General features: G+C 44.7%; 1 protein-coding gene across 1 annotated transcript in view; it reads right to left on the bottom strand.

The window, feature by feature from the left end:
• RP1L1 (RP1 like 1) overlaps window positions 1-17,938 on the bottom strand; it is a 36,246-nt gene extending 18,308 nt beyond the window's left edge. Inside the window, exons 1-2 of the mRNA XM_060248168.1 lie at window positions 17,871-17,938; window positions 12,643-13,327 (exon numbers count right to left, since the gene is read on the bottom strand). Of these exons, the coding sequence (XP_060104151.1) occupies window positions 12,643-13,305 (663 nt within the window). The 5' untranslated portion in view covers window positions 13,306-13,327; window positions 17,871-17,938. The remainder of the gene's footprint in view (window positions 1-12,642; window positions 13,328-17,870) is intronic.
• Window positions 17,939-23,571: the final 5,633 nt, after the last annotated feature.

Genomic DNA, 23,571 nt, shown 5'->3' with positions numbered 1-23,571 from the left:
AATTGAAATCTGTACTGCAACTAATGCAAGACTTTGGGACAGAGGAATCCAAGCCAGTACAACCTTTTGAAGATAACCGAGGGTGCATAAAACTTCCGCAGACAAAGAAGATCAACTCAGGAACTGAACACATGGATGTAAAGCATCATCTAGCAAGAAACATGCAAGAAGGAGGGCTTGTTGAGTTGGAATACTGTCCTACAGATGAAATGGTTGCAGATGTACTCACCAAGCCACTTTCTTGAGAAAAGTTTGAAAGTCTACATGAGAAGATGCATCTTGTGGACTTTGTACACTAAACCTTGAGAAGGGGTGTTGGAAAAAGCAATGCATGGTATGCAAAGAAGAAGAGAAGAAGACCCAACAGGGGGGCAGCAAGTGAGGTCAGCACCTTCTCTTCTTTTAAGTGTCATTCCTTGTCTGTCTCCAGATTGCACCTCTCAGGGCAATTTTCCCCTTCCTCTCTCTCAGCTAGAGATGTAGGTGGGCAGCCATGTTAGTCTGAAGCAGTAGAACAAATTTTGAGTCTAGTGACTCTTAAGACCAATTAAGTTTTATTCAAGGTGTGAGACATACTGAGGAAGTGTGTGTGCACACAAAAGGTAATGTCTTGAAGAAAACTTTGTTGGTCTTAAAGATGCACTGGACTCAAAATTTGAGCTAGTGATGCAGTTAGGAACCGATCTCTGTCTCTCCTCTTTCCTATCAAATATATTAATTCCTAAATAAACCTTTATCCACTCTTTAATCAGGTTGTGCACCATTGTGGTGTTAATTACTGTGTCATCACAGAGGTGGTAGGGTGGTAGGGAAAGTCAAGTGGAATTTGACAGGTAGGCTTGCCAGCCTCCAGGTCTAGGCAGGGGAATCCCCCATTTTTGCAGGCTCCACCCCACCACCAGCTGGCTGGTTCGGGGAAGCCCTGCCCCGCCCCAACAGCCATGATGTGCCTTTAGATCTCCACAGGTTTAGAAGATACTTGCAAGCTCTTTGAGTTTGGGAATGTGTGCGTGTCTTTAAATCTCAGCAGGACCCAAAAGCTGCATGGGAAGGAGTGAGCAGGCACTGGTGAGTGTGTGAGAGAGGAAGAGAGCACAGTCCTGTTAGTTTTGCATTCATTTCAGAAGTTGTTTGCATAGTAAAATAGATAGTAAAGAGTGAACTAGAACCTGATTATGGGATGGAGGAAAATTCCACCCCCTAGACCTCTGGTGCTCTTACTTTCATTTTCCTGTATTAGTCTGAAGAAGTTGGTTGAAATACAGCAGATTGTTACATTCAGCAACTCCTGTGAATAAAGCAATTTACCATTGCTCCAGTGAGACCACAAAAGTGTGGGCTTGCAAAATGTTAATTTTGGCTGCTTTGTGAGTGTGTGTGTGTTCACTTTAGTGGAAGTGCAGCTGCTTGGAAACCCTTTGAAGGCAAAAAAGAGGAGGAGAAAATGAAGACTGTATTCAGGGGGACTGCACTGCTGTGTTTTCATTTGTTTGTTTGTTTTAGGGAATGGGAAAGTCTCCAGGCTCCACCCCCAAAGTCCCCTAGCAACCCTATAGTAGGCAGGTAGGCAGTATTCTACCTTAGACTACAGGAAGTTCCTCTTGCCTAAGGAGCCCTTTCTGAGCACTGAGAGTAGGGTTCCAGCTACTGGGAGGAAAAAGTGTCCTATTCCTTTAATAGAGGCTCAGTGGGATATTTTTACCTGGTGATGTTATTTGCCTTCATGCCACCACAAGCTTCAGCTGCCCATTTCCACACATTAAGCCTCTATTAAAGGGACAGGACATTTTTTTCCCCCTCCTGGCATTTTGTAATCCTGGGAGCCACCTCAGATGGAGAAAGGATGGAAAGTTTGCTTGGTGTAATCATAGGCTATGTAGAAGAAGTGGAGGGCAGGGGAAAAGGGAAAGGTCGAAGGAAAAAAGCAGTATGTGGATAGATGAAAAAAGTGGGCCTAGTCGGTCCCTAAATTCTAGATGGACTGCCAGGGTGCTATAATAGTTAGGGTGTTAGGCCATGACTAGGGAGATCCAGGTTCACACACACACACATCCTTATTAATATGATTCGAATACAAAAAATGCTTTGTTCTTCATCACATGCTAGTTTTGCCTGGCCCACAGGTGGCTTGACTGGCCTCTTGTACTACCCAAAACAAAGACACGAAACATAAAATGTGTGGGTTAAATTAGTTTTTACTCATGGCTGAACATAACAGTGCCCTAAAATCTTTGTGTGGGTTTCTGCTTCGAAGCCAGCAGCATTTTGAACCAAAGTCACCATCTCCAAACTTGGCCAACATTTTCATCAGCTTTGTTTATTGTAGCTGGCTCATAAAACAGCACTGAGAGGGGTTTAACCTCATCACCCTCCCTAGGGTTGCCAACAACCTGGAAAGAGAAAAAAGTCCTGCCCTTTTAATATGAAGGACATAGGAAGTGAATCTTATTTATTTATTTAAATTTGTTAGGCCGTCCTTCCTTGCAAGCAGGGCTCAGGGAGGCTTACAATAAATAATTTAAGTTAAAACCATCATTAAAATACATGAGACATATCAACAAATAAAACAATACGGTTTCCAAGATGGCAGGAAGAAAAATAAATAAATTTCAAGGGTGGTGTTGCAGAGAATGGAGGGTATGAGGGTGCCATGGCTTAGGAGCAGAAACCTGCACTATATTTTAGGCTAGTGTTATGTTCTTGTAGATCATGGCAAGCAGGTAAATTACATTACCTGGTAAATAATATTCAATTAAATCTCTATTAAGGGGGCAAAACATTTTTTCTACAGGTTGTTGACACCCCTGTCATTTCCCCACATTCTGCTCAAACAACTAAGGTCTTGATCAATACTGCTCAGCACAGGGTGTCCAGGCTGACGGGAGGGCTGGGTGGGGATATGGGGGGAATTTGTGGTGACTTCCAGGTTTACCCCAGAAGTGACACAGCAAAGTCATCAAAGTTGCTGTTGATCTTTCAAAAAATTTCTCCTGCCTCCGCTCCAAGTTCCAGTGGGCAGAAAGGAATGCCCACTAGCAAGCTTCCCTGGCAATTTGTATCTCAGCACCAAGACTGGCAACTTGTATCTCAGCACCCTTCCCCAACCTGCCTGGATGCTCAAGCCAATTATAGGCTGGTTTGGGAACAGCCCTTCATCCTCAGCATTTTCACCAATTAGCCTTACAGACATGCCAGAACCTGCAGCATTCCTCCCAATGCCGAGTTATGGCCCACCTAGTCCAAGACTAGACCTAATTAACCTACCAACCCCTCAAACAATGTGGAACAAGCACCAAAAATTTCAGTGACATGTTATTCTGTGCAGAGGGTGGATGGACAAGGTGAGTGGACAAGCCAAACTACAAGTTTTTATGAAACTTGGAACAAATACCTCCCCAGGACTGAACAGGGATATTGGTTTCTTATCTCATTACATATGCTAAACCTATTCTCACCAAACAGAGATATGCATCCACTGTATTCCAATGTATTTCTCTTTTAGTATAGTGTATCAGAATAATGATTGTGATATTATACAATATAACAGAGTAGAAATTTCTCTGACAGAACTATTCTTAGAAAAAGATGTTACCCACACTTGAGAGGTATATATCCACTGTATTCTAATGTATTTTTGTGTTAGCATTTGAACAGAGCACAGTAGACTCCAGCTTCATTCTACAGAAAAAATGTTATTTTAACCCTTGCTTTAGAGGAGATCAATGGAACATTACAACAGACTCTAGTTTATTACTTTTCACACTTAGGAGGCCTGGTGGCATGGACATCAATCTCCAATTCTGATGTTTATTGCCTTTGCTGGGGGGTTTTCTGCCCAATCAACCCAGGCTGACAATTGCCAGACCCCAACTTGCTATTATGTTAATCTGCTAAAACAATTTTTCACTATTTTGCATACGAGTTCACTGCCCACTCTCTATATATGTAGGACTGCTACTTCAATCTTATCCCATACTGTTGTCTGATGAAGTGTGCTTTTAGCACATGAAAGCTTACATTGTGAATAAAATGTTCATCTTAAAGGTGCTACTGGACTCCAACTTTGTTCTAAGCCAAATGACAGAAAACCTTGCAGCGGGAAGTCAGTTTAACTAGCTGTTTCATTTCCTTTTCCTGTTCAGCTCAACATTAGGAAGAACTTCTTGACAGAGCAGTTCCTCGGTGGAACAGGCTTCCTCAGGAAGTGGTGGACTCTCCTTCCTTGGAGATTTTTAAACAGAGGCTAGTTGGCCATCTGACAGCAATGCTGATCCTGTGATCTTAGGGGAAGGCATTTGTGAAGTTCCTGCATTGTGCAGGGGGTTGGACTAGATGTAGGACTGCTGCTGCCTGAGTGTCCCCTCCAACTCTATGATTCTATTGACGGAACTGCATGGGGGCAGAAACACACCATCCTGAAGGCCAATCATTAGGGTTGCCAGCTCTGGGTTGGGAAATACCTGGAGAATCTGGGGGTGCAGCCTGGGGAAGGCAGGGTTTGGGGAAGAAGGGATCTCAGCAGGATACAATGCCATAGAGTCCACACTACAAAGTAGCCATTTTCTCCAGGGAAACTGATCTTGGTTGTCTGGAGATCACCTGAAATAGTGGGAGATCTTCAGGTGCTATCAGGAGGTTGGCAACACTGTCAATCATTATCTCACACCTCCTTTAAAACAGAGGCTAGCAGAAAACTGGATTGGGGCCTAAATTATTGTTAAACTATTCTGAGTTCTTGGGAAAAGTTATTTAAAATATTAAAATAAAATTCCGCTTAGGGCTGAGCTGTCAGCTGCTTAATCTCAGAAGTCTGCATACCAAAAACATTGTGCAGTTTGGCCTGAGATAGATGCTTCATGAGAAGAGGAGAAAAGATTCTTCGATTCTCAACTGAAACCGGATTGGCTGTGCTTTTATTAGCAGTTTAAATGGAAATGAACATTGTTTTTTTAAAGGACACAACTTTCCCCCCTTTAAAATGCTGACATCCATGCAAGAAGCTCATTTGTTATCAGAGAAATTAAGTGGGACTTGATGGAGTTACTCCCTTTAACCTCTTCTTGCCTCCTTTGTAGCCCACATTCAAATTGGGACTGGATACATACATAAATATACTCTTGGGCAGAGATACGTCATAGACAGAGGTCTGTCATCTTTGTCATGTTTGAGGAATTTGTGATAAGCTTCCGAGGCACTCCAGGGTTCCATGGAGCATAATTTGAAATCAAGACAACACATCTCTGAATGCCAGTGCCTGGACTCAACACCAGAGAACAGCCTTAGCCTCTTTGCCCTGTTTGCTGGGCCTCCAGCACAACTGGTTGGCCAGTTGCTGGACTAGATGGACCACTGGCCTGATTCACCAAGTTACCTTTTATGTTCTTTCAGATTCCTTTAAATGTGTCATGATCAAATTCTACTCAGGCTCGTTCCCAACTCCTTTTGCCCTCATGAAATTATGACTGAGTGACACTGCCTGATTAGCTACATAAAGAGTTCCTTTATTGGCCAGTTGAGATTCCACCAGTCTTTTTCCAGAAGTGGAAGTCAAGGCAACTTTCAAGGGAAAGCAGAATGATAGGGAGAACTACAACATTTCTTGAGGGGTTTTTTTGTATCCCTGCTTCCTTCTTTCTTCAAAGATCAAGTCCCAGGTGCTTTGCTTTCTGCTTGTAAAGGAGAAAAGACCAGAAGTGCTTAGAATAGGAGATCTAGACCTTTGTTTAAACTTTCAGCAAGGCCCTTAATTTCCAGCTAGCCTTTTTCTGGAACAAAGACTTGGCTCTAATCAGACTTGGAACTTTGTTTTGACACTATATATGGATGCTATAGACAGCAGGGCTTTTTTTTGTAGAAAAAGCCAGCAGGAACTCATTTGCACATTAGGCCACACCCCCTGATGCCACCATTGTTTTGTGCAGGGTTTTTGTAGAAAAAGCCTTGCAGGAACTCATTTGCATATTAGGCCACACACCCCTGACACCAAGCCAGCCAGAACTGCGTTTCTGTGTGTTCCTGCTCAAAAAAAAAAAAAAAAAGCCCTGCTAGACAGTATACATCTTTTGGTGAGCCTACATGATTGCTTTCTTCTCTGGGGCTCCTTCAAAGGGATCAAAAGATGGGCAAAAGAATAAGAGACAGCAAGAAATACTCCATTCTCCTTAAAACAAATAATTAAAAAAAATCCCTGAGGAAGAACATTGGGATAGTCCTTTTGTATCATCAAACTGTCCATGATTTGAATCTCACTTCTTCAAACTACCTAAGAAAACTACTTGCTTGTATGCTTATTGTTGTTGTTGTTATCTTCAGCATAAAGTGATAATTTTTTTTCTTGGATTCTCTACTTTCAGTCTATAGATGAGAGATTATGCATATTTGAACTGTTGTCCATATTGGGTAAATGTCTGTCCTAGTCTCTCTGTCTTGCTGTTTCTCTGTGAACATGGAGGGTGTGTGTGGGGATGTGAATTAGAAAAAGAAAGAACGCTGAAGCATGCAGTTTTCCCACCACCATCTTTAGACTAAAATGGTACAGTCCAGGAAACTACTATCATGTGAACTGCATATAAATTCTCTGTCATTCTCCTAGATGTCTAAACTGTCCCTCTCTATTATCCAGATTGAAGGCACATTTTAGAAGACAGGTTCTGTGACTGTTGAAAGAAAAACGACCCTTGTGGAGAGCTTGAGTGCGAATTATTGGGGCTTGAGCACAAAGGGAAGGCAGTGAAAGAAAAAGCAGGTGAGTTCCTAATAAGGGGCAAATGTGGGTAGAGGTGAATGTTTCAACAAATGTATATGAACTTTAAGGCTGCCAACGTCCAAGTTGGGAAATTCCTGGATATCTGGGAGTGGATTCTGGGGAGGGTTTTGGAGAGGGGACTCCACTGTGACACAGAGTGTTGGACTGGATCGGCCATTGGCCTGATCCAACATGGCTTCTCTTATGTTCTTATTTGTTTCCAATCTATGCAGGATAACTCTACAGCTAAAGAGTACTTAAAAGATTAACAAATTTAGGTTGGCAACAAATATTCATAGTCAAGAGCTACTTTGTCAGAGGCATGAAATGAAAATGTGTGCATGTGCAAATCTCCTCTTTGTTTGGCAATATGAGTTTTTTTTAAAATAAAAAAATATTTTTTATTATTTATTATATATTATTTTCTTATTTATTATGTTATTATTTAGAATTATTAGGAAGGAAATTGAAAACAAATCAGCCAGTATCATAATGTCCCTGTATAAATCACTGGTGCAGTCTCATTTGGAATACTGTGTACAATTCTGGTCACCACATTTAAAAAGGACATTATAGCACTGGATAAAGTCCAGAGAAGGGCAACTAGAATGATTAAAGGTTTGGAACACTTTCCCTATGAAGAAAGATTAAAATGCTTGGGGCTCCTTAGCTTGGAGAAACATCGACTGCGGGGTGACATGATAGAGGTTTACAAGATTATGCATGGGATGGAGAAAGTAGAGAAAGAAGTCCTTTTCTCCCTTTCTTACAATACAAGAACTCATGGGCATTCAATGAAATTGCTGAGCAGTAGGGTTAGTATGGATAAAAGGAAATACTTCTTCACCCAAATGGTGATTAACATGTGGAATTCACTGCCACAGGAGGTGGTGGCGGCTACAAGCATAGCCAGCTTCAAGAGGGGTTTGGATAAAAATATAGAGCAGAGATCCATCAGTGGCTATTAGCCACAGCATATTATTGGAACTGTTTGGGGCAGTGATGCTCTGCATTCTTGGTGCTTGGAGGGGGGGCAAAGTGGAAGGGCTTCTAGCCCCATTTGTGAACCTCCTTTTTTTCTGCCACTGTGTGTCACAGAGTGTTGGACTGGATGGGCCATTGGCATGATCCAACATGGCTTCTCTTATGTTCTTAAAAATAGTGAACAGCTACTGAAAACAGAAATTTATGTCAACTATAAGCCAATCCATACAAATAAGCAAGACTCAGCCAGAAGTCATCATGACAGGAGGGACAATGGCTCAGTAAGCAGAAGGTCCCAGGTTCAATCCCCAGCATCTCCAACTAAAAAGGGTCCAGGCAAATAGGCGTGAAAAACCTCCGCTTGAGACCCTGGAGAGCCGCTGCCAGTCTGAGTAGACAATACTGACTTTGATGGACTGAGGGTCTCAGTAGAAGGCAGCTTCATATGTTTATATGAATTCCATTGATGTTAGCACAGCCTCTGTGGTGGTGGGCTGGAGCCACATGTGCCTGATACCACATGGCAGATGATTACTCCTAGTTGGTAGTGAGGTCCCCAGACACTCATTACATGGGAACCACATGAGTGTTCACAAAACTCCAGTTTGACTTGTTATACTTAAGACCCGATTAATTTAGCTTACAAAACATATTTTTCTGGGTTGTGACTACTACCTTTTCTTAACATTTCAAACCTACCAACAGGCCCAGCCAGTTTGGGGACATCCCCCCCCCCCTACTGCTGAATCAAAATAAAAAAACCCATGAGACCATCTTCGAACAGGGCTTGTGGGGGGAAACACCACTACCAATTTTTGCAAATATCAAGTCCACCCTCCAGCCCAACTCTGAACTTAGAATGGCTCGAATAAGGAACCCCATCATATTCTTCCTTGCTCATATCACTTATTATGACTAGGTAGACAGAAAAGAGAATCGCTCCCTCTTCCCCTGCCTAGCCTCTTCCTTTCACTGGCATTGGACAACTTAATGTCTAGGATACTGCAGGCTACATTAGCTAGAATGCACCAAGCTGTGACATCTTGAGCACTGTGCAAATGGCACCCAAGGCATTGCATGTGGAATTTTTTGGAAGGGGTGTGTAAAAGGTCAGAGGGGGATTTATCTCAACATTAGATGGAAACCAGGCAGAGAATGTTCTCCTTGGAAATAGATCTTGGAAGCTAAGCAATGTCAATACTTGGATGTAGTGGATGCCCAGGGACACTGCAGAGGAAGGCTGTGGCAGACCATCTCTGCTTCTCACTTGCTCTGAAAACCTCTTGCTGGGGTTGCCATTAGTTGGTTGCAATTCGATGGCATTGACGTACATACATAATGTTCCCCTTTGCACTGAAGGTGACCCCTATCAGTTGCTGAAGCTGGAATATAGAGAAGAGGACATGCATGTTCTGCTGGTATCACTACCCTTCGCTGTATTTTTCTAAAGTAATATGTCCCATGAAAAGTCTTGGCTTTTATCTTGCAGTAGGTTTTCAAAGTTTCACCCTTACAGCACCCTGTTGCATCAACTTATCTGCTGAGGAACTCCCACATGTATGGCAATGAGCCTTTGGGTGTTGCAGAAAATTCTGGGAATTGGTCTGAAGTACACAGTTTGCACAGGACACCAGTCAGGCCTTTTTTGCCTTACTGTCATTCTGCATATGCTGAAACCAGGGCCAGCTCACCCACTAGGTAAACTTGGCCTTCCCCCCTCCCCCCTAGGCAAATGCCTAGTTGGCCTGCTTTCCAGCCTCCTACTCCCTCCCTTCCCCGCCAGGTCTATTTCAATGCCCGGGAATGGGTGGTGGAGCCGCGCTCCCGAGCTATCTAATGGCGCCCCCCCTGCCAATCAGCTGATTGGCGGGTAAAACCATGATGGAGGCTCCTGGCTCCTATGCCAGCCCTCCTGCATGCTCACTGTTGGTACTGGGTTGAGGGGGCAGGCCAGCAGCAGTGGGAAAGACCAGCAAGCTGCTGAAAAAGTGGCATCCGCCACTGTCTTTTCCCCACTTCCTTCCTGGATTGGGAAGGAAGTGGGGAGTAGGCAGTGGTGGTTGCCACTTTTTCAGTGGCTTGCTGGTCCTTCCCACTGCTGCTGGCCTGCCCCCTCAACTCGGCACCAACATTGAGCGCGCAGGTGGGCCGGCATAGGAGCCGGGAGCCTCTGGCGTGTTTTACCCGGCAATCACTTTTAAATAGCCCAGAAGTGCAGTGCTTGACCACCCATTCCTGGGCATTGAAATAGACCTGGTGGGGAAGGGAAGGGGGGACGGAGGGGGGCAGTGAGGCACTGCAGAGGGGGGGCGGTGGGCCACAAGTTTGCTTAGGGTGCCATGTGCCCTGTGGCCGGTCCTGGCTGAAACAGCACCCAACACTGCCCTTCAGCTGCACTGTGCATGGGGTGTGTGTGTCATGTTTTTTCAGGGAAGTTAGGCAGCCATTAGGGATTTTCTGAATGAGGAACTTCTGATAAACCTCTAAGGAATCTCTCATTCTCTGGAACATGGTTTGAAAGCTAAAGCAAAAGTGAAATAAGTCGCTGGATATTACTAGCTAGTAATACCTTCCAAGCTTTCCATGGGCTTGCCCTCCCTCCTCTTACTGCTCTAATATCCTGATTTAACCCTGACTATGCCCTTCATATGTATGGCTTCACCACTCCTAGCAATCTCCTGCTGCCTATCTGGCGATCCTTTCGATCTAGGTGGCCAAACTTGCTTTAATGTAAGAGCCACATAGAATAAACATTAGGTATCTGAGAGCCGCAAAACATGAATATCAGATGTCTGAAAGCCGCAAGACAGAGAGAGGGAGGGAGGAAAGCAAATAGGGAGAGAGAGAGGTGAAAAGAAAGGAACTTTAACTTTAAATGAATTCTCCAAGCTGCCAGCTGGTTTGGCTTGGAGAAATGATTTAAAGAGACAAATGCTTCAAAAGCCACACAATATGTGTGAAAGGGCCACATGTTGCTCCTGAGCGGCAGCCTGGCCACCCCGATCTAAAATTACCTCACAGAACACCTATGGGATGTAGGGTTGCCAACTCCAGGTTTGGAAATACCTGGAGATTTGAGGGTGGAGCCTGAGACAGTAGAGGTTAGGGAAGGGAGCGGCCTTGATAGGATATAATGCTGAGCAGTCCACCTTCCAAAGCAGCCATTTTCCCTAGGAGAAGTGGAACAAATATTTTAAATGAATAACAAATGATTTATGTAGTTTGGAGATCAGTTGTAATTCTGGGAGACCTCCAGCCCTCACCTGGAGGCTGGCAACCCTAAAAGATGCCACCCCTCTTATTTCCATCAAGCCCCTCCTCAAAGCGCACTATTTCCACTGAGCCTTTAGCACAACCACTTAGTCTCCCTTCCCTATTGAAACTACACCTAAGCTGGGTCCAGACCAGCATTTTGAGCTGGTAGACGGACGGGACATGGACAGACAAAAAATGTGCAGCCAAACGCATGCGTCTGCCTCCCGTCCCACTTCCACCCACAGGCCGTCCCACTTGCGCTGCCAAAAGCTACCACTTTTTGCGGTACGAGTGGGATAGTCCTCGGACAGGTTGGGGGCAGGAGTGGGACAGGAGGCAGATGCGCACGTTTCATCACGCTTTTTTGGTCTGCCTGTGTCTTGTCTGTCTACTGGCTCAAAATGCTGGTTTGGACCCAGCCCTAATGAAGTAAAATAAATACACTTTCTTACCATACCCTGACCTCCACCTCTCTTTCTGGTGTCGCTTCTGTTGAACTTTAGATTACTTGACCTCATACATTTGAAAAGGATAGGTTTTGCAATGGCATTTTCTGCAACCTTTTGTAGCCCTTTTAGTGAGCTAACTTTCTTTGGCCCTGACCTGGTCTTTGCCCATTCTCGTCAGATCCTGGAAGCTAAGTAGGCCTTGGTTAGTATTTGGATGGGAGATCTCCAAGGAGGTCTAGGGTTGCTGTGTGGAGGCAGCCAATGGCAAACCACCTCTGTCTCTTACCCTGAAAACCCCACGAGGTCGCCATAAATCACCTGTGATTTGATGGCACTTTTCACCACCATCAACCTACTTTGAGCCACCTGCATCAGTAAGAAGTTCTTCCTGCCTCCCAGACAGCAGATGGGTGGGTGTTGAGATTCATGGACTGTCCCACTGAAGATTTGTGAGTGAGAGATGTACTTGAATGTTTTTCTATATATTTTTTTAAAATCCCCCACATATAGAAACTAGCTGCCAAGTTGAAGAGTTTTAGTTGAGCTCTTTCCTTGATCTGTTCGTTTCCTACATGCAGGGGATTTTGTTGTGTGGGGCCTTCAACTATGCTGACTCCCCACCTACAGTCAGATGTGGTATAAGCCAGGGATGATTTTGCTACCTCATTAGTGTGTAAGGCTCAAAAGGGTACTATTTACCAAATATTTATCTATAGTGTCATTAGAATTAGGCCTTTTTGTGTGCGTGACTCTGAGTGTGTGTATGTGTGTGAGAGAGACAGGTTAGAAAATCTGAGCAAGTCTGGAAAAGCTGGATTCAATCTCTCTACTACCATAAAGCTTACTGGATGACCTTGCGCTGTTCATGCACACCCAAACCAATCTACCTCACAGGCTTGTTGGGAGAATAAAGGGAAGGAAAGACAATGTTCACCATCCCGAGTTCCTTGGGAGAAAGATGGGATAAAGTGAATTAGGTAGATTTTTCTCCAGTATTGTGATGCAAAATGACTTTTATATAGCTAACTTTTATCTAGCAGCTCAGGCTCTCCAGAGTTCTAGCAAAGTAAGTGCTAGGTTTGCTAGATCAAAGCCTTCTGCACTCAAACATTTATGTCATATCCTCAGGATATATGGAATGTAGAAAATCCAGAGACCAAGTTCATTGGCCTCTCTCAGACCTTTGTTATATGAATTGCAAAGACTCACCCTCTTCCCATCAACTGTGTAGAGCTTCTTCACTGTGAATTGCATGATCTCCGAAATTTCATCCAAGAGCGTTTTGAAACTCCGGGCATTCCTCCGGTTGAGAATAATTGGCCTCCTGGTGGAGACATCCCCATTCTTAACCAGTGTAATTTTCTTTGGTATCCTTGGACTCTGCTGGGCAAAAGTCCCAGCATAATCCTCACGCTTGGCCTCTTGGGCCGCCCTCCTGAGTGCGCTGGTTGGCCGACTATTCCGTGGAGGGACGGCCTTCCGGCTGGGAGCACCAAAGCTGATGGGTGTGACATATTTCTTGTCGGAGCACAGGTAGCATCCTCCATCCTCAAGCTGGTCCAGATTGCTGATGCAATGGATCCCCCGTGGCGTTGTGATGGTCCGCACCCCGAAAGGCAGGGGGACCCGGTGAGAGAGGTCATCCATGAGGGCATTGAAACTCTTAAAGCTGCGCTTGTTGATGGCCATTTTGACACCTCCAAATTGAGGGTCCCCACTCTTGTAGAAGGTTATCTTCTTAGCCGGTGGCACCTGGGTGACAGCATTTGTCCGAGCCACAGGGGGAAGGGGCTGTTCATAATTGTAGGGCCCTGTGGTGGAGAGGTATTCAGTCTGTGGCTGAGAGACGTAGTCAGTCTGTGGTTGGATCATCCCGAGGAACAGTTAGGGGTAACTGCAATGCAAGAATAAATCCAGTGTGAGCAACGTGATAACAAAGCCATTAGGTCTCCTTGCATCAATTAGATCAAGAGTGTGGCTGTGGATCTCATAGGCTGAAATTCAGCTGCCCAATCCCTCCGTTTGATACTCTAATCCTGACAGCTGCTCTATTGGCAGATAAATAGGATTTTGCACAAATCCTGATGAAACAATTTGTGTGATGCCACCCTGGCAGTTCTTCAGCATGCAGCTGATGTCCCCACTTCGCCTCTATTTGTTTGCTTATTGAAAATATTTTACCTTTTCTAATTCATACTCCTATGAGGCAACAAAACCAAACAATGATATATTCGCAATAAAAAAGTAGATAAAGCAAAGTAGATAAAGCGTCTATAGCAATAAAAAAGTAGATAAAGCAGCTGTAAAGTTACAACTCAATGATGGGGCAGGGAGCGCATCAGAGAATAACATAAAACCTAGTTGCCCAAGTGCCCTTGGAAAATGCGATGTCACTTTAAACCAAGCAATGACTGAGCTATATAAACCTCCATTAGAAGGAAATTTCCTTCTGAACCTCCATCAGAAGGAAAATCTTGTACCACCACGAGAAGGCCCTGTCAGTTAGATAGCGGGGGTAAAGCCCTATATGGTCGAGGACCTGTCTACCTTAGGGACCGTCTCTCCCCATATGAACCCCAGAGAGCACTGAGGTCAGCTGGGAAAAACTTGCTGACTATCCCCGGACCGAGAGAGGTGAAGTTGCAAAGCACCCGTAACCGGGCCTTCTCCTCTATAGCCCCGAGCCTATGGAACCAACTTCCAGAGGAAATGCGGGCCCTGCGGGACCTAGAACAGTTCCGCAGGGCCTGCAAGACCTTCCTCTTCAGACTGGCTTTCGCTGATGAAAATGGAAATTGCGAAGGAAACCGCAATCAGAAAAAGTAAACATAGCATTAGCACTTTTAAAAATTCAATCAATTTAATTTTAAAACTTAACCAGATTTTAATTAAATGCTTATAATGTTTAATGTAATTTTATTCATTTGTATAATTTAACCCTGAACTATGTTGTTAGCCGCCCTGAGCCTGCTCCGGCGGGGAGGGCGGGATATAAATAAAATTTGTTGTTGTTGTGTATCGTGACCACAATTCACAGGCAATTCACAATACACAGGCAGCTTCTGTACCCAATCACATTCAGCAGAATTTCTAAATAATGGATAATTAATAAGAAACAAAACAGTGAGAGAACAGTGCATTGTTACCATTAATGTTTGTACAGTAGAAGACTTTAACCCACTGAAAGTATAATTTGGTATTATTTTCTAATAAGATTTGAAAGATGGTATGAATAGCCCTCACTGTTGCTCTGACCTGAATGGTTCAGAGTAGGCCCGTTCTCATCAGATCTCAGAAGCTAAGTAGGGTTGGTCCCAATTAGTGCTTGGGTAGAAGACCACCAAGGAAGTCCAGGGTTGCTATGCAGAGGCAGGCAATGGCAGAAGCCATCTCTGTTCATCTCTTGCCTTGAAAACTCTTGGGGGTCACCATAAGCCAGCTGTGTCTTGACAGCACTTTTTACTACCATATCCTTACTCTCTTCATGAGTCAAATAGATGTGTGGACTTCAACTCAGAGAGAGGAGCCTAACAATCATTGATTGGGGTTTTCAAATGTTGGTAGGCCACATAACTATCTACTATAGAATAGGGCTCTTTTTTTTTTTTTGCAAAAGCCCAGCAGGAACTCATTTGCATATTAGGCCACACTCCATGACACCAAGCCAGCTTGGCTTTACCCTTTCAGGCTGGAAAAATGAGCTGAAACCAATAAAATGAATTTTTACAGGGATAAATGTAAAAGTTCTGCATTTAGGTAGGAAAATCCCATGCATAGTTATAGGATAGGGGAGGCTTGTCTGGGCAGTAGTATGCACGAAAAGGAACTAGGGGTCTTAGTGGAACTTACGCTGAAAATGAATCAACGGTGTAGTGTGGTGGCTAAAAAGGCAAATGCAATATTGGGCTGCATTAACAGAAGTATAGTGTCCAGATCACGTGAAGTGATGACATCACTTTACTCTGCTCTGGTAAGACCTCATCTGGAGTATTTAGGCTTCCCAATCCCCAGGTCCCAGCGGGGGATCTCCTGGTTTTACAAGTTTCCCCCGCCCCCCAGCCAGCTAGCCAGCAGAGGGGGGGGGGGAAGCCCCACCCCCCACAGCTCCAGATCTCCAGCAGTTTTAGGGAATAATGGGGAATTGATCTGCGGATATCAGGGGCTCTAGGGGGGCTGTGTTTTGAGGTAGATGCACCAAATTTTCAGTATAGCATCTAGTACCTCTTCTCAAAATACCTCCCAAGTTTCAAAACAATTGGACCAGGGGGTCTAATTCTACGAGCCCCAAAAGAAGGTGCCCCTATCCTTCATGATTTCCTATGGAAGAAAGGCATTTAAAAAGGTGTGCGGTCCCTTTCAATGTGATGGCCAGAACTCCCTTTGGAGTTCAGTTGTGCTTGTCACAGCCTTGATCTCGGCTCCACCCCTAATGTCTCCTGGCTCCACCCCCAAAGTCTGCTGGCTCCATCCCCAAAGTCCCCAGATATTTCTTGAATTGGACTTGGCAACCCTAGGAGTATGGTGTTCAGTTTTGGGCACCACATTTTAAGAAGGATATAGACAAGCTGGAACGGGACCAGAGGAGGGCAACAAAGATGGTGAGGGGTCTGGAGACCAAGACCTACAAAGAAAGATTGAAGGAGCTGGGCACGTTTAGCCTGGAGAGGAGATGGCTGAGAGGTGATATGATCACCATCTTCAAGAACTTGAAGGGCTGTCATATAGAAGATGGTGCATATAGAGGATGGTGCACACCTTCCGGGTGTGGCCCCGGAAGGTAGGACCAGAACCAATGGGTTGAAATTAAATCAAAAGAAGAAGAACATTAGGAAGAACTTCCTGACTGTTAGAGTGGTTCCTCAGTGGAATAGGCTTTCTCAGGAGATGATGGGCTCTCCTCCCCTGGAGGTTTATAAACAGAGACTAGATGGCCATCTGACAGCAATGAAGATCATGTGAATTCAGGGGGAGGTATTTGTGAATTTCCTGCATTGTGCAGGGGATTGGACTAGATGACTCTGGAGGTCCCTTCCAACTCTATGGTTCTATAAACCAGAGCCCATGGTCAACATTGGCTGAGAAGGCTAGGGCCAGTATTTTTCTCTAGCCTGCCTACTGCAGAGGAGCCTGCCATTTATCCATTCAAAAGTGTTATTCTGGCACTTCCTCCAAGGAGCTCAGAGTGACGTATGTGGTCCTCTTCCTTGCTTTTGTCTTTACAACAACCTTATGAGGTAGGTTAGGCTGAGAGCCTGTAACACATCCAGTATCAGCCATTGAGCTTCATGGCTGAGTGCGGATCTGAACTGGGGTCTCCTAAATCCTAGTCCACTTCTCTGACCACTGTGCCACAACCACATTGGGGAGGGACGGTGACTCAGTGGTAGAGCATCTGCTTGGGAAGCAGAAGGTCCCAGGTTCAATCCCTGGCATCTCCAAAAAAGGGTCCAGGCAAATAGGTGTGAAAAACCTCAGCTTGAGACCCTGGAGAGCCGCTGCCAGTCTGGGAAGACAATACTGACTTTGATGGACCAAAGGTCTGATTCAGTATAAGGCAGCTTCATATGTTCATATGTTCAACCAGCACTGATTCCCGCCCCCCCCCCCCCCCCCCCATTGTGTCCTCTTCTGGTGGACACAGTTGGCTGTTGTAGCATATTGGCTTAGTGAATAATAGGCCAAGTTTTTCTGCCATGAGTTCTCCAGGTAGTCTAAGGCAAGGCTTTCTCCCCCACCATTCCCATCTGCAGGAATCCGAGCCTACTCTGCAGGTTTGTCATAAGGGCTATGGCAAGAGACTGTGAGCGCAACACTATGAACAGTAAAAATACTCCATAAATGCTAAGTATAGTTTATAATCAGGAAGCCCTGGCTCTTCCTAACCAGGTGGCGTTTGGTGAGCTATTCAGTCTCTGCTCTAGCCTGGGGATACACACACACCACATTTCTACCATAATGGTACAAATACATTATATAATACACAGATATATTAAACAAGAACGATAGAAGCAGCAGTGATTCAAAATTTGTTTTCTTAGTTCATTTATGCTCCTCCTTTCTTCCCACAACAACTTTGCAAGGTAGGCTAAGCACTGCATCCGTGACTGGCCCAAGGTCGCCAAGTGAGCATCTATGGCATGAATGAGGATTTTAACTTAGATCTCCCACACTCTAAATGCCATGCCATATTAGCTCTCAGCAGTAATAGCAACAATAACATAGCAGTAATAAAACCCAAACTATTGGGAACTACAGTGCAGATAATGGACTATCTGGGGTTAATGCTATCTTATGGGGCTGATGCATTTGAATGTTTTAAAGTTGGGGGGAAATATTTGTGCCAGGCATTGGAGGGGGCATCAGGACCAGGACCACAGCCCGGTCATAAAATATGCTAAACCCATCATCACAGCCAGGAGTCCCCTGCCCATACTTACGCAAAATTGCCTCATGGTTTTCATACGAAGTGTCCTGATGTCTTCCCCTTCTTAGCAAAAATCCAAGTGGTTAACCAAAATGTCCATGGGCACTTGGGCAAAATCAGCAAGCAGTCTGGCAAGCAACAATGGCTGCTCTGTGCTGCCAATCAAACTGTCCTCAAAATGACTAAGCACGCAATTCCCAGGGTTAAGCAGGACGGTGTTGCTATCATTAGATGGCAAAGCCACCTAATCTCTTCAAGAAGGTCTTCAAATCCTCAAGTCAGCTTTGGAGGCAGCTGATTCTGCCAGCCCTTATTTCCCCAACATTGTGCCATCAACTTCAGCATTAACCCTTCTTGGTTTGCCACTTGGTTATAAGGCAAGATCCACCCACTGGGGATGGAACCACTTAAAAGCATGTGGCCTGCAACAGGGTTTTCATGCATCACCTGGCATACTTCGAGCTAAGCCATACCTCCTGGGCCAACTCCAGTGAAGCCCCAGGTCCCTTGTATTGCATGGGGGTGTGTGTGTGCTGGAAAGGTATTGAGGAAACTAATGGATTTCCAAGAGAGGGACCTTTTGGTTGTTTCTTTTTCCCAAGATCTGACATTGCTATTCTGAGCAGAGCTATACCTTTCCAAACCCATTGACTTCAAAGGACTGAGAAGGTTGTAACACTGCTTAGGTCAGAGAAGTCAAACTTATTTGTTATGAGGGATGGATCTGATGTAAATGAGACCTTGCTGGGCCGGGCCATGTGTGTCATTAAAATGTAATGCCAGGTAGCACGCAGACAAACAGAAAGATTTTTTACAAAACTTAAAACATGCTTAGAACATTAGAACATTAGCACTTGTTTGTCTTAAAGGTGCTTTCTTTGTACCTCTCTCATGCAGTCCAGGCTCTCTCAGTTGCACAGCAGAGCTACTGAGCCAAGCCTCTCTTCTTTCTACTGGCTGAGGCTCTTCCCTCTCCTGGTCCCCTGGGAAGGAAGGAAAGAGCCAGAGCTTCCTTTGAAGCAAGGTATCCTTCCGCTCCTTCTGCACCAATGGAGAAAATAGAGGTTTTGCTCTGAAGCTCCTGTGTGATTAAGCAAGCTTGCTTTGCCAAAAAGCACAGAAGGAAGCATATGACAGCCAGTTGCTCAGAGCATGATAGGAGTCCTCCAGGGGCCTGATTTGGCCCCTGGGCCACATATTTGACACCCCTGGCTTAGGTCATAGGGTTGCCAACTCTGGGTTGGGAAATTTGGGGGGTGGAGGCTATGGAGAGGCTATGGAGAGTTTGAGGTGGGGGCGAGGGACCTTGGGGTGTTATAAAACCAGAGTCTACCCTCCAAAGGAAAGGGAACTGATCTGTATAGTCTGGAGTTGGAATTCCAGGAGATCTTCAGGCCCCACATGGGGACTGCACAAATACAAAAATAAGACCATGGTCTAATTACTAAGGACAATTGCTATTCTTCTTTCATACAACATAAGTTCATATAAAACCAATCTCAGTTCATGCACTCCAGTCCAAACGATTTTTCAATACAATCCGTTCCAACAATGTGATACTCATCCAATAAAGTGCTTGTGCAAAGTCTCTATTCTTCTCCAAGTTCTATGGTGTTTATCTCTATAGAAGATGATCTGTGCTTGGCATGCTGTTTGAACCTATTTAAGTGGACTGGAACTTGATGCATGTGGAGAATTTTTTTGCCCCTCCATGAGGAAAGTACTTGAAATGAGCTAATCAGCGAGAGAAGCTACATTGGACGTGGATTACGCGGTCCAGTACAAGATTGCATTTTTGGCACCAATTACTGAAGAATTTGGCACCAATTATTGGATGAGTATCACAGCGTTGGAATGGATAGTATTGAAAAATAATTTGGACTGGAGTGTATGGATTGACTTTTATATGAACTTACGCTTTATGAAAGAAGAATAGCAATTGTCTTTAGTAGGCAGGGCTAGCGCATGGGAGTCGGTGAAGTTGGCGGCTACCTGGGGCACCACTTCGCTGTGGGGGCGGCGGCTGGCACCCCTCCCCATCTCTGCTCATGTCATCCCTGCTTATGCCATCCCTTGCCTGGCCTTCTCCAGCTTCAGAGGGCGCCAGGAAGAGGCAAGAAAGAAGGAGGTGGCCTCTTCTCAGCTTCCTTTGAAGCGGGGGAGGGCCAGGCAAGGGGCGGGTGGGGGCCTCACATTCTTTCTTTGAGAACACATGGCTTGGCACACCCCTGCCACTTGCCCACCCCTCTCCCACTTCAAAGGAAGCCAGGAAGAGGCCACATCCTTCTTTCTTGTGAAGAAAGAGGGAAGTGGCCTCATTTTCGGGTTCCTCTGAAGCCGGAAAGGGACTGGCAAGGGGTGGGGGCGTGCCGAGCTGTGTGTTCTCAAAGAAAGAACATGTGGCCCATGCCCTCACCTTGCCTGGCCCTCTCCTGCTTCAGAGGGACCCAGAAACGAGGCCGTCTCCTTCTTTCTTCACAAGAAAGAAGGATGTGGCCTCTTCCCACCTCCCTTTAAAGCAGGAGAGGGACAAGCTGAGCGGTCGTGGGAAGTGCACATGGCCTGATGATATCACTAAGAATCTGAAGGGGCAGGGGCATGGCATTTAGCCTGGGGTGCTAGAAACCCTAGCGCTGGGCCTGTTTTGTATTTGTGCTGGTCCTTCTGTGGTCGTCTTCGCTGTTTACCCACATGGAGACTGTTATGTATATTGCTATCCAAGGCTATCTCGGTGAATACAATTAGTAAACATCCTGGTAGTTTTTCATATTATCATTTGTACTGATGCAAGTCCCAGAAAGCTTTCCCTGATTTGAAACAACAACAAAATAACACTGATAATGCACTGTCAGTGGTGGACTTTGGAAATTAAGCAAATGAAGTCAGTCCATGTAAGTATACAAGGGAGAGTCCATGACAGTAATAAGCACAAGCTCCTGTTTCAACCCCTGGCATCTCCTCTTTAAAATGGTTTCTGGGCGCAAGTATTGGGAAAGGCCTTTTTTTGCCTGAGATCTAGCCACCAGTCAGGGGAGGCAACACTGAACATAAGCAGTCACACACACATATATTTATTGCTCACAGACCATTTGGTCATAAGCAAATGGCAATGAGATACAAAATTCATCAATAATATAGATTTTACAATTTTTACAAGATAAGCATTTAAAATCAGCAAAGTGCACAACTTAAAACATCATTTCTCATTTTCTTAAAATCCCCCTCTTGTCTCTTAAATCTAAACACTCCCAGAAGAAAACTTACAACTGAAACCGTGATGGTTAGATCAAATCCACCAAGCAAAAGCTGGAGCTTATTTGCCACAGGCAGATCAATATCAAAAATTAATGGGTCAATAAACTGTTTTCTTAAGTAGTTATACCTTTGGCAAACAAAAAAGACATGTTCTACAGTTTCAACAGAGCCGGATCCACAACCACATAATCTCTCAAAATAGGGCTTTCTCATGTAGTGCCCACTAAGAACAGCACTAGGAAGCACATTAAACCTGGCTAAAAAGAACGCTCTTCTGTAAGCTGGTATGGTCAGAAAATCTATATAGGGACAATAGGACTTGAAATATGTAAAACCAAAGAAGGCAGGAGAGCACACGCGACAAGCATGGGAAAAGTGCTGTTTAAGTCCCACTGAAACAGTCTTTTTTTCATCAGGGATCGAGCTTTGGAATAAGACAAAGTCAACAAAAAAGCATTAAATCCCAAGGTCTGAAGTTTAGAATCTACAAATTCAAACCAAGAGTTAACAAATGAGTCTCTTTGTAGTACAGATAAGAGACTGTCTGCAGGGAGGGCCAGAACATAAGTAGTGTGTTTTTGATTCCAAGAACAAGATTTTGTATCCATTTCCTTCTTTTCTTCCTTCCAGTGGAGATCAGAGCCCTGTTTACAATGAATGCATGTAGCATCCATGTGCGGTGCTACATGCATTGAATAATTCTCGTGTTAACATTCAACTTAAAGGGAGGTGGGAAGAGAGCCAGTTTGGTGTAGTGGCTAAGTGCATGGACTCTTATCTGGGAGAACTGGGTTTGATTCCCCACTCCTCCACTTGCACCTGCTGGAACGGCCTTGGGTTAGCCATAGCTATCGCAGAGGTTGTCCTTGAAAGGTCAGCTGCTGTGAGAGCTCTCTCAGCCCCACCCACCTCACAGGGCGTCTGTTGTAGGGGGGAGAAGATAAAGGAGATTATAAACCGCTCTGAGTCTCTGATTCAGAGAGAAGGGCGGGGTATAAATCTGCAGTTGTTGTTGTTGTTGTTGTTGTTGTTGTTGTTGTTGTTGTTGTTGTTGTTGTTGTTGTTGTTGTTGTTGTTCTTCTTCTTCTTCTTCTTCTTCTTCTATTGCATATACAGTTGAATGTATGCTTTAAACCCCACAGCTATGTATGATGTAGTAAGCAATAGTAAAGTGTGGAATTAGGTGAGATTGCCTTTCGTTTTCATCCTTCCAAACCAGCTAGCAAGATCTTTTTTGAGCTTCCCTTGACTCACTTTGCCTCCCCCTCCATTATCCTAGCAGTTCCAAGCTACGTATTTATTTATTTAAAAATGTATATGCTTCCCCCAGAGACCTGGGTTATGGTTAAGATAATAATACAAATCCATTCAAACCCATCTATTAAAAAAGCAACTAGAACACAACCTACCCCTTTCCTATCCTTTTTCTCCTTTTATCTAGACCAGTCCCGAAAGGATGCTGCCTCAGCCAAACCCTAATGGAGATTCATAAGCCTTCCAGAGCGATTGTTACGTGCATCTGAACTCTGTTACTGGGACAATCACTGTAGAGCTCAGAGACCACATCCAGTTCCCAACATCTGCCAGACCTCACTTGACATGGCTGCTGGCTGAAGCAAGGGGTTTCTTCTAAGCTGCCCTCTTCAGGTATCTCTTCATGTGTTATGTTCTGAATGGCTTACAGTAAAACCAGCAAATCAAACTGAAATATTTAATCTCCATTTGAAAAGGAAATAGGTAATTCGCCCCCTCAACCTCATTCCACCAGTGTGCTGAAGTAAGACCACAGAGGGCTCTGCATTGCTGTAAATCTGAAACCGCTGAGGAATGGCTGCCTGCTCAGAAGCTGAGGATAAATCTCAGGTACACTGTCGTGCACTTTCTCTTTCAAGAATGGTGCAGTGAGGCATGATAGGCTTAAGGGGCTAACCTGAAGGTGCAAGACTTAGCTTTCTTTTCCAGGTCTGTAGGAAAAATCTTGGGGTTGGGAAAAGACAGAATCAAGGGAACAAGCTATTTTCCCCCCCTCTAACATAAGATTTCAGAATTTGCTGTACCCTCTTTCCTCCTATAGGAGGCCCAGTCATGAAGTATCAAGGACAACTATGTTTATTTGTTTAGTTACTTAGGTATCTCTACCTTGCTTTCCTCTTCATTGGGGACCCAACACATCTTCCAACATTCTTCTACCCTCTTCTGTTTTCTCCTCACAACAACAAACTTGTGAGGTAGGTTAGGCTGAGAGACAGAGGGACTGGTCCAATGTCACCCAGTGAGCTTTCACAGCAGAGTGGAGATTCAGACATGAGTCTCCCAGATTCTGTATATTTATAATCTCTAGCCACTACAGTAGACAGGAACTAAAATGCAATTTAGTTTGCCTCAGGGTCATGCAGGAAAGAGACAGAGTGTTTAACCTTCAGCTTCCATTGTTTCACTCTTTAAAACCGAATGCCCTC

This window comes from Heteronotia binoei, chromosome 1 (genome assembly GCF_032191835.1).
Source record: "Heteronotia binoei isolate CCM8104 ecotype False Entrance Well chromosome 1, APGP_CSIRO_Hbin_v1, whole genome shotgun sequence".
In the NCBI taxonomy this organism is placed as follows: Eukaryota; Metazoa; Chordata; class Lepidosauria; order Squamata; family Gekkonidae; genus Heteronotia; species Heteronotia binoei.
Note: the sequence above shows the minus strand (reverse complement) of the source record. Positions and strands in the feature narration are given on the sequence as shown.